Source organism: Chaetodon auriga, chromosome 14 (genome assembly GCF_051107435.1).
Source record: "Chaetodon auriga isolate fChaAug3 chromosome 14, fChaAug3.hap1, whole genome shotgun sequence".
In the NCBI taxonomy this organism is placed as follows: Eukaryota; Metazoa; Chordata; class Actinopteri; order Chaetodontiformes; family Chaetodontidae; genus Chaetodon; species Chaetodon auriga.
In genome coordinates, this window is record NC_135087.1 from 7,368,089 (window position 1) to 7,379,364 (window position 11,276).

The 11,276-nt window shown below is 40.8% G+C and overlaps 1 protein-coding gene across 1 annotated transcript; it reads left to right on the forward strand.

Moving 5' to 3' along the window:
- The first annotated feature begins 256 nt into the window (after positions 1-256).
- Positions 257-10,611, forward strand: lgmn (legumain). Its single transcript, XM_076749286.1, has 14 exons — positions 257-338; positions 641-799; positions 1,013-1,110; positions 3,363-3,444; positions 3,560-3,642; positions 3,728-3,803; positions 4,487-4,549; positions 4,741-4,807; positions 5,389-5,507; positions 6,668-6,757; positions 6,980-7,183; positions 7,380-7,550; positions 8,986-9,053; positions 10,116-10,611. Exons 2-14 carry the CDS (start codon positions 662-664, stop codon positions 10,156-10,158), a joined length of 1,302 nt encoding a protein of 433 aa, XP_076605401.1. The 5' UTR covers positions 257-338; positions 641-661; the 3' UTR covers positions 10,159-10,611.
- Positions 10,612-11,276: the final 665 nt, after the last annotated feature.

Consider the following 11,276-nt stretch of genomic DNA (forward strand, 5'->3'; position numbering starts at 1 on the left):
AGAATCACAAATAAAAGAACTCATTATGCAGAAAAAAAAGCTCATCTGATGGCGTTGTATTACATATGTTATATGATTACTATTAGTGATGCATTAGTGTGTCAGTAGCATTTTACGGCTCTCAGAAAACAGGTAACCTCATACATGTTGCGGCTCTCCAACCACGTGATTGTTTACAGTGAAGCACCGCCTCCCGAGCCCTCTGATTGGCTGCTGCCGGAGAATTCCTATCAACTGTTTTTCCCGACGTCAAATATAAATGTCCCATTGACTTCTGCCGAGCGTGTTCATGTAGTTACTCTACAGCGGACTCCTTCATACACCACAGCAGAGATAAGGTAAATAAAAAACGTGTCTTTGTCTGTTTAAAATGCTGCTGGGATCATTTTTTAAAAGCTCTGTCGCATTTTCGGCTTTTTTAAAAAGGCCATCGCTTTGTTAGCTTGTTATGCTACCAACAAGCTAGCTAGGTTCCGAGAATGGATGTTATCATGTGATATCCAGGCTGTCAGGTGGCCTGTTCGTGTCATTTTTGTGCTTACCTGTCGTTATTTGTCCAACAACAACAACAACAACAACGACAGCAGCAACTTTATACTAAGACAAGGTGAGCTTTTAACTGTCCCTGTCATCCATACAGGACTCCCACACAGGCGAGGACATGTACAGTTCGGTCTTCTTCGTCCTCGGCCTGAGTCTTGGGCTTGTTAATGCATTTCCCTCCCAGGAGCCAGACGGTGGGAAAAACTGGGTGGTTATCGTCGCCGGCTCCAATGGCTGGTACAACTACAGACATCAGGTGAGAGGTGTGAAACAGAGAAACTACATGAAACTGTAGTCACAATGTCACCTTATCATGCGCAAACTGTGCATGACTAACTTGTTTTCTTCTATACTGGTTTATGATAAGATCCAGATAAGCCACTTCCCTTCGCCATGCAGGCCCTGATTTTTCCCAGCCTCTGAAAATGTGCTGCTGACCTCCAGTTTAATGCTGTTTTCCATCTGTCAGGCCGATGCCTGCCATGCCTACCAGATCGTCCGCAGAAATGGGATCCCGGATGAGCAGATAGTGGTGATGATGTATGATGACTTGGCAGAGAATGAGGAGTGAGTTGACATTTTGCTTTCTGTGCAGCAGACATTTGTGACCGACACTTCTTCTTTCCCCTGAAGTCTTCAGAAAAACCCCACCTTAGTTTAGTTTTGTCAGTAGTTTTATTGACATTGTTCCTAAATGTGTGCACAGCTGAATTGTGTGACTCTCAGTTAAGAGTAGATCTACAGGTTTTTAATCACCAGCCTTAAATTCTATATTACTGTATAAGCCTTCCACACTGCCATGTGTGTGTTTCTGAGGTGCTGCATAGTACAAAGCACTGAAGTTGATGAGGATGATGAAGAGCTTTTTTAAGGTCATATCATTAGAAATTATCTGTTAAAATGATGTCAGCTATGTGTATTTCACATATCATTTACTCACCTGTAAGTGAAGCTAAAATGGCTGACTGTTTAATCAATCAGTTTGACAGGAAATTAATCTGTAGCTACTCTGATAACTAGATAAATTCATCTTTAGTTTATTGTTTGATGGTTTTGGCCCAGAGTCCTTTAATATTGAGTATCTGCTGATGCCAAGTCTGATCCGATAGTTGTACTCTTAAATGTTGATTAAATGTATCTGACACATTTCAGTAAGAGCTATAGCCAATTGAATCTGACACACTTTGTCTTTCCATGAGCTACTTGATCCAAATACTGGAGGTCCTGATTCAAATCTATGTTTTTATGAGCTTAATTAGCAGTACGAGAAGTTAATGTGTAACTAGATGAACTGGATTCCTGAAACTCATGTGACGCCATCCACTAGAGAGGAGATGTGTCACTCAATCCGACCGTGTTGAGCCGTACAACAACATAACAGCAAAAAATCAGCAGATAAGTTGATAGTAAAATGGCAGCAGTATATGTAAACCACAGAATAATCACACACACATGTTGGTATGTCTCATGTGGCCGTGGCATGTCAGCCCTGTGCACTGCCAGGCCAGGCGGCACCAGTAACGAGCTGCTAAAGAGACCCATTGAGAGGAGTCACAAGGATCTAATTTTAGTGCTTCTTCAGGACTTTAACTCAGACTTCTGTTACTGACATGGTGACTGGACAGCAGCACAGCAGTGAAAGCCGATTAATCCGTTTCTGTCAGAATTAGGATGACTGTTAACACACAGTGACATGCAGTAAGACAGTAATGATTGTACTTCTGCAGAACCAGTGTTGGCATGCACAAGTTCACCGGTCAGTTAGTGACTAACTCTCAGTCATTTGCTTTTTACATTTCACTTTGCTGCTGTGTATTATGAACCTAAACCTTTCCTGTAGTGTAAATTCCTGCTCATATGAATGAAAAAGGTAATTCATTATATGTGTCGACCAAGGCTTATGTAGAATTCAGAAGCAAGAGGGAAAAGATGTTAGATCTGCATGCTAACTAGCACCAAAGACTGAACTACAGCTGCACCTAACAACAATTTTCATCATACATCAGTCTGTCACTTGATTAGACTATAGTGAAAAATGCCCATCTACTAATATGTTTTTCGGTGGGAATCCGCTTGTGTGTCCACAGATGCTTCAGATTATAGATTGTTTCCGCTGCGGGTTAAATTAATAGTAATCAATAATAAACTGAGTAATAGGGCTGTTCGGCTGTTCTTAACCCTCTTTTATTATTGGCTGATTTGTCCATAAATCAAACTACATCAACAAAATGGAGGTCAAGTTTTAGAGAGAACTTATGTAACTTTATTGTTTTATAGCCTCATCGACATGACGTGATTGTCAACATGTATTGACTTTGTGGTTAATGGCTAACTTGTATTTAAAACAATACAGGCAGCAGTGCAGCTCAGCAAATCAATGACCGCTTACAGCAATATCAGAGGCTTTTTCAGGTTTTCCCTGAAATGTTTTTCATCGATTTAATGCAAAATGATGCTTTGTATGATAGAAATAATTAGCATGAGTTTCGGGCTGCGCCTCAGTCAATTTGTCCAGTGTCAGCCTCTAGCAGCCTGATACTCAAACAAGTTCTGTTCACGAGACAAAGAAAAGTTTCAGCTCTACATGAGTTACTGTAACAGAGCAGTTTTCTTACGCATTACAGTGGTTGTTGTTGTTGTTGTTGTTGAGAGTTAAGGAAAGCGATCGTGCTGTGAAAGGGGAAAAACCTGATGTGTTGTGGTGCTGTCACCTGATCTGTGAATCATTCATGTGCTGCCCTGTCAGCGTGACGTTCTGTAAGTATTTTGTCAGCCTTTTGCACTTCCCTCTGCAAATCTGAATCATATTTTGTTTCCAGGAACCCAACCCCTGGGATAGTGATCAACAGGCCGAATGGCACAGATGTCTACAAGGGAGTTCTTAAAGACTACACCGGGGATGTGAGTGCGTCAGTGCAAATATTTGTACTGCAGTGCAAATCAAAGCTCAAAGCTGATCGTGCACTGCTGGTTTCATTCAAACTTTCTGATTTCAAACTGGGTGTTTTTTCTGCAGGATGTGACACCAGAAAACTTCCTGGCAGTGCTGAAGGGTGACTCCTCAAAGGTCAAAGGCGGCTCTGGAAAAGTCCTAAAGAGGCAAGACACGGTGTCGGGAAACTCCTGAAGAGATACCAGAGCAGCAGAAAATCTGGTTCTAACTTTGATCTCTTTGTCTTGGCAGTGGCCCCAACGATCACGTGTTTGTGTACTTCACTGACCACGGGGGCCCTGGTATCCTGGCTTTTCCTAATGATGACGTGAGCGCTTTTCTACTTCCTGCTAATGCTATTGTTTATTCATGAGCTCACTGCACCACATAGATAAGCTAGTTTTCAACCATGAAAATAAACCAGGAACTAACTATTCTCATGTTGCTGAACTTCTGTTTGTGTTTTTGGATGATTATCTCTGTCAAAATCAGTCATGTGTCTTGTTATATATTTGAATACCTGACTGTAGGGAGACACACATTTAACATCTGATCAAAAATAGTTACAACACCAGAAACTATGATGGAAGTGAGAGGACAGACAGTGGCCATGTTGAAGATCAAGACCCACGTATTCTTTGAAACATCATGGGTATCATTTTAAATATGTCTTGTTTTGATAAGACACCAAGACAGTCTCTGATACCAAAATTTGTCCTTTTTTTGGGCTAACACACTAAGCTAAGGGTAAACATGATGCCTGCTTAACGTCAGCATGTTAGCACTGCCTCTGTGAACATGTTAGCATGCTTGCATTAGCATTTAGCTCAAACCAGCCTCATTACATCGCCAGCATGGCTGTCGACTCTTAGTTTTGTTTTTGTCGATCACAACACGCACAGCGGTTACATGTCTTGTATGTGTCTGCGGATACAGGACCTTCCATCATGGTGCTTTACCGTCTCTGACACTGTTCAATTAAATGTCTCTTTTTTTGTCCTTTCTCTGCAGCTCGCTGTTAAAGACCTGCAGGACGCCATTAAATACATGCATGACAATCACAAATACAAAAAGGTACGTGGCGACATGCAGCTGTGTTGTTTTTTTTTTTAGGCCTATATGTGGATTTGATGACCTACATACTGAAGGACATGCATACAGTCAGGTTATGGCGTAGCTGTCCTGAAAGATAAGATAATAAACATGTTTTGGTCTTTTTTTTTTTTCACTATGCAACATCCTTCCTGTCGCACACACATCCACAGATGGTGTTCTACATCGAGGCATGTGAGTCCGGGTCAATGATGAACCACCTCCCTGCTGACATTGACGGTGAGTTGAACTTTACCTCATCAGAATCACTTTCCAGTAAAACCAAGAGATAATGAAGCCGGACCGATCAATACGAAGTGTCAATCGATGGACTGGACTTAAACCCTCGACAACATGAACTTTGAGGTTGAATTTAAAACAACTAGAAGGAAAAACTCAGTCAAGAATCACCAGTATCTCCTCGTGGGATTTCTTTAAGGAGGTGTAGTGGTTTTTTTTTTTTAGCTTTTACCTCATTTTTTTTAACATCCTTTGTTGTGTCGAGACTTGACTGAAGTCAGCACCTCTGTCATGTGCTCGGCCTCATGTGATTAAAACTAACAGGACCTGCACAGGACAGGACAGGACTGCAAGGTTCAGGTTTTCTTCTGTCTGTTTTTACACACACTTCCCTCTGTGGTTTAAATGGTGACGAGGTATCCAGAAGTCCAAATGTAAAGCTGCAGTTTATTTTCTGGACTATATTCACTCTGTTTGTTGTCTTTAAATGTGTGAGTCATGTTTAGGTTTGCCCGCTGGAGAAGCTGAATTTTCTACCAACCTATTACACAGTGTAAGATGAGAGTGTCTGTGTTTTTCAGTGTACGCCACCACAGCAGCCAACCCACATGAGTCCTCTTACGCCTGCTACTATGACGAAAAGAGGGACACATACCTGGGAGACTGGTACAGTGTGAACTGGATGGAGGACTCTGATGTGGTGGGTGACGTTCCCACTGTCATATTTGAATCACAGTGTGTTGTTATACAGAGTATTCAGTCTTGTTCAAATAATGAAAATTGAAATGTCATTGCTTAGGTTTCACTTGGATTATAATAGTATTAATCCCAGTCTTTAACATGTCACTGCTAACCTCGGTGACTAATGCAAATAATTTTGCTGTGACGGCTTCACATGAAATGAAAACTGTGATATAAAGAGGTAGTTAATGTGTTGGTGGCTCCTGTTGTTCTGGAAAAAAAAGCATAAATAGAATCAAAAACGGGGTTTTATTAAGGATTGTAACTGTTATGATTGTAATGTGTAAAGAAACTGTAGACTGTAAAGAGAAAGCGACACATTCACTAAAAAAAAACTCATTTTCCTACAATTATTGAACAGCTGAATTGCTCTCATCATTTACAGTTAAACTCCCTTTCAAGTACTTTGATCTGTCAATTTTTAAGCAACAGTTTAACTGATACTTCGTCTGCTTTCAGCTCTTAATCATCAGACATCAGTTCAGCTACTTTCGCTGCTCAAATACAAACCGACTGCCTGCAAGATAAAACAAATTTATCTTCAGCAGTTACGGTCCAGCTGACTTCAGCTGCATTCGCCTCTTTAAGCCTCAGTTGACACTTCAAACGCTTTCAGTGCTCCATCCTCAGATGACCCTTCCATTGCTTTACCATTGCATGCAAAGACATTTTATACATTTTGTTATGAATGAGTACCGGAAGTAAGTCAGCAATTTTAGTGAGTGAGCAATGCAGTTTCCTTCCTTCTTTTCTAGTTACCTGTTTTCTTAAGATTGAATGCTAACTGTACCACTCTGACTGGTGACAGACTGACATTAAGCAGTTCAACAGCAACTCAGACAGTATGAAATCCACTAAAGGTCTATTTGATGTTCCAAACACCTGCTGTCAGATAGGCAGGAAAAGGAAGTGGTGAGTGTTTCCAACAGCAGCCACATGGGTTTGTTTTTAACCAGCACAATGAAAACTGGCTGGGTTTGCATAAGCAGTGATGGTACGTGTGGCCCTGTCATATACAGTACAAGCATCCCAAAACAGAAAACAAATAAGTACCAGACACTGTTTAATTATGTTTCATTGTTTATTTTATGAAACATTCTTCTCACATTGTGCTTCCAGGAGGACCTGACCAAAGAAACTTTGCTGAAGCAGTTCAAGATCGTGAAGAGCCACACAAACACCAGCCACGTCCAGCAGTACGGAAACAAGGTGAGAGAATGAGTGAACGAACACTTCAGCAGGTTAACCTCCCACTGTGAGCTACGCACCTGTGATTTAATGTGTGTTGCTGGTGAGTTTGGGCGGCGGGCGCCACTGTTTTATTTGACGTCTAGATGACTGGCAGAAGGTTGATGTGGAGGAGAAAAGGAGATAAAAATGTCCGTTTTTCTGCCCTTATTTTGATGCTTGGGTTTCTTCCTTTCTATGCAGACTATGGCCCACATGAAGGTGATAGCGTTTCAGGGCAACCACAAAGCAGACAGCCCTCCTCCAATAACCCTGCCGCCAGTCACAGATCTGGATCTCACCCCGAGCCCTGACGTTCCTCTGGCCATCCTCAAGAGGAAGATGATGGCCTCTAATGATATTACAGTTGTAAGGGGGCTACTGATGGAGATCAACACCCACCTTAAGGTAAAGACTGACAAAGCTCTCTGCTGTTCTGACTGTCGCCGTACGTTGCTTGTTTCAGGTCCTCCGTAGATGACCTTTCAGGCATGCCATGCAAATTAGATTATCAGGAAGATTTAACTGCACAAACTGAGCCTTTTCCGTGGCAGCCGTCACGCTACAGATTTCAGCGTGTGAACATTTGTGTGTGTGTGTGTAGGTCAGGGAGATGCTGGCTGACACCATGCGCCAAGTGGTTGAGAAGGTGACCGGCAACGTTCTCAAGGCCGAGGAGGTCCTCAACGAAAGAGCCGAGCTCTCCCAGCACGGGTGCTACATGGCTGCACTCAACCACTACAAACACAACTGCTTCAACTGGCACAAGACTCAGGTACATTCAAAGCAGGCCGGAGCCGTTTTTGTCTACATTTAGAAAGTGTTGGCTTTCATTCGTGACGGGTGATTAGTCACGGTTTTGGCAGGATTCATCTGTCGCTTATGGTTGAAACTGACTCACGTGTCGAGGGTCTAGTTCTGCTTCAAATGAGGAAACACCCGATCTGTTTCACATGCTGTTCATCAGCAGATATTAGACCTTCATTTGTCTGCGTTTGCATTCAGCTGACTCTAATTCAGGAAGACCGACAGTCAGCAGCAAGTGCACAATGAGCTGGAGTTCCTACTTCATGGAAATGATAGTATTAAGTGTTAATACTTTAACACGTAAGAGAGAACATTTTTTATCTTATTTTAAACTTTTTCCTGCAAGTACCTGTGTCAGATTCACTAAGCTGTCTTAACTGCACAAACCTTTAATTCATTTATTTATTTGTCATTTTAATTATTATTTTTCTGGGAAGTTGTCTTTGGAAACTTTTTGTTAAAGGGCAGACACTTAAAAAAAATACTGATTGGGCGAACCGTCTATCTCTGGCTAACTTCAGCCAATCAGATCAACAGTCTGTGTGATGTTGAAGTAGGACTCTTGCTAACGTCAGTTGGGAGAAGACATTTTTACATGGAAAAAAGCCTTCAGTGCTGCTCTTTGCTCTTTAAATAAAGAAATAGTCTCCACTTCTGATATAACTGATGCGACAGCAGCATCTACACTCACCTCTTCAGGAGCCGCCATTGATTCTCTGGCTGTCATCACACCTAAACCAGGCCTGTAGCTGCCAGTAGATCCTCACAGGATGCTGATCAATCACCAATCATTCTAACACTGGATCATTATTAATGATGCATTAACATGTAAACAGTACTTGAATGTTATAGCTGGTTGACGTGTAGCTAATATTAATGCTTTTTACTTAAATCTTTAACAGAATGTCGTATTTTATGTACTTATCTCGTGATTTGTGTCTAAAATCTTGATCTGAAAAATAACTAATAACTAGGGAGTAAAAAGTACAATGTATGCCTTGGAAATTAAGGGGAGTATAAGCATAAAGTAGCATAAAATGAAGTACAAGTACCTCAAAATTGTACTTAACTACAGTACTTAATTATGTGTACTTAGTTACTTTCCACCACTGTGTTTCAGACAGAGATGCACATGTATAAAAGTTAGAGTGTTTTTATTCTTTTTTAATCTTAGCTGTTAGCTTAAAGCTAACACCTCCTTGATCGTGTAACTTGATTACATTTCATGGGTCTTTTCATGCAGCTGTTGGGTTCATTCAAGAACATTTTCCCTTTTGTCTTAAAGTGTTTGACGTTTCGAGAGCCACAAATACATCAGGGGGAAATGAGCTGTGGTCATGAACATGTCACTGTCTCACTGTGGGGACATTTCTAACTCATGTGACGTCTCCTTGTGATTTCAGTATGAATACGCTCTGAGACATCTGTACGCTCTGGTGAACCTGTGTGAGAGAGGATACTCTGCAGACAGGTACAGTGTGGTCTGCTTCCTATTAATAAACCACATTTTTTTCCCTATTTCTGTTCTCTTTGTGGGTTTCTGATTGTTATTTAATAGCAGCACTCTGATTGTGTTGCGTACATAGATTTCAGGTTGTCTTGACTTTTATATGTTTAATATATGTTGAACTTCATACAATTTTAAGTTGAGGTAACGAGATATTGGATTATTTGACCTTAAAGGGTGAGACTGGTGATATTCAGTATTTCCCTTATTGTCAATAAATGAAAAGCCCAGAACCAGCAGTGATTGGATCAGTATTGTCTGTGTATCTAAGCCTGATGTCTCTCGTTCGTCTGTGTCCTGGAGCTCCGCTGTTGTCCAAAAACTATTAAAAACACACCAGTGATCCACACTGTTATACTGGGTAACACATTCCTTTATTTAACAAAAGGAACTACTGTGCTGTAGTTTATTTTGAGTCAGGCCCACATACACCATCCTGCTGAGTGAAATACTTGCTGGTGTGTATTAATCCACCGCTGGAAATAGTCCCCAGCAACACTGTCTTTTGAGATAGATGTGCTAAAACCTACAGCGGCTGTACATCTTCGACAGGACGTGAATATGCTGACAGCTATAAACGTGATGGGGAATTGGAAAGTATTGAGAAATGGACGAACACGTTGCAGCTTTTTGTCAAGTGTTCAGTACAGTAGATAGATGGACAGATGGATGTAGATACTCAGAATCTCAGTGATTCTTTGATGGTTCTATAAAATTGTGTTTAGTCAATTAAATAATTTTAAACTTGTGCATTAAAACCCACCATAATTGTATTTATTTATTTGTTTGTTTGTTTGTTTGTTTGTTTAAACCCCATTGCAAACTGAATATCTGTTGGTTTTTACTGTTGGTCAGACATGAGGAACCACTTGAAGATGCCCCCGTGGGCTGTAGGAATTCGTGATTTTTCACTGTTTACTGGCATTTTATACGTTCCAGCCCCAGTTAAACTAACTTTCCCCTCTTAAAGTCTTTTTTTTTGTTACTTCATAGAAACTAACTGTGTTTTGTTGTTTCGCTCTGCAGCATCCAGCTGTCCATGGACTCAGTGTGTCATGTCCACAAGTAAAGAGTTTCTCCAAATCCATGAAAGAAGTCTCGCATGAAACTGCTGCTTCCATGTGTGGGGACACCTGAGAGGACGGAGCTTCTCGTTGCACTGCTTAAGAATCAATCTGACGTGGAGTTGACGTTATTTTATCAGCACACTAACACTTATGGGGTTTTTTTTAACTTGTTTTTATTTTCCTGAGATTTTTTTAAACCTGTTTTCTGATGAGGTGCACTGTTGCTGAAGGGCTCGTGGATGATGTTTTACTGATTCTGATTGTTTTTAGGGCCATAAGATAGACAATTACAACGTGGTATTCGTGTAAATTTGTTTTGCTCGCAGCATGAATGAATGTTTGATTGACCTGTAAAGGACATACCACTATAAACACTGAATGTTGTTGAACTTCAAGAGACTTTGTTGTCAGACAGGGATCTTGAAATAAATCAGACCAAAACTGCTGAAAAATGACTCATATTTCCTGTATTTTTCCCTCTGTGGATATTCAGCTTGATATTATTCCTTAATATCAAAGTGACACATTTTTTGGGGATATTTCGCACGGTTGTATTCTTTACACGTGACAGTAGGAAGTCTGCAGAAGAGGATTTGTATGGTGTCCAAATAATTCCACCTAAGCCTATTTTCCTGTGATCTAAAAGCCTTTTTCGACCCAACAGACAGTTCGACCCACACACATCCTCCAATACCACCAGCTGCTGTCAGCTTTCTGAGGATTTTGGCCTCCTGTGAGCTTGTTTTAACACCTGATATATTTAACAGGATATTTCCTTCTGTCAGAGGGATTCTGAAGCCTGATCCAAACTCTGAATCCTGCTTAGCCACGTTAGAAATATCCTCCTTTTCCCCTTTACACAGTATGATTTCTCGATTACATCTTAGAGGGAAACAATCAGCAGAGTGAACAGTTGTAAGTGGCAGACAAGACAAATAAGACATTTCTGCTCTTGTGATTGCATGATGATAAGGTGAATAACCATCAATATACATAAGATTCAAATTAATATGAAAAGGCTTGTGTTGAATTTTAATGTTTATTTTAATGGCTGATTTGCTCGAGACACAAAGTGCAGCAGAGGCTCAGGTGGATTGCCATTAAATGTTGTACAGATATT

Excerpts from the sequence above, each read along its gene's own strand:
- lgmn (XM_076749286.1), top strand. The coding sequence starts at position 662 with ATGTACAGTTCGGTCTTCTTCGTCCTCGGCCTGAGTCTTGGGCTTGTT. Across the intron at positions 3,804-4,486 it reads TGGCTTTTCCTAATGATGAC|CTCGCTGTTAAAGACCTGCA; the intron begins GTGAGCGCTTTT and ends CTTTCTCTGCAG. Across the intron at positions 5,508-6,667 it reads GGATGGAGGACTCTGATGTG|GAGGACCTGACCAAAGAAAC; the intron begins GTGGGTGACGTT and ends TTGTGCTTCCAG.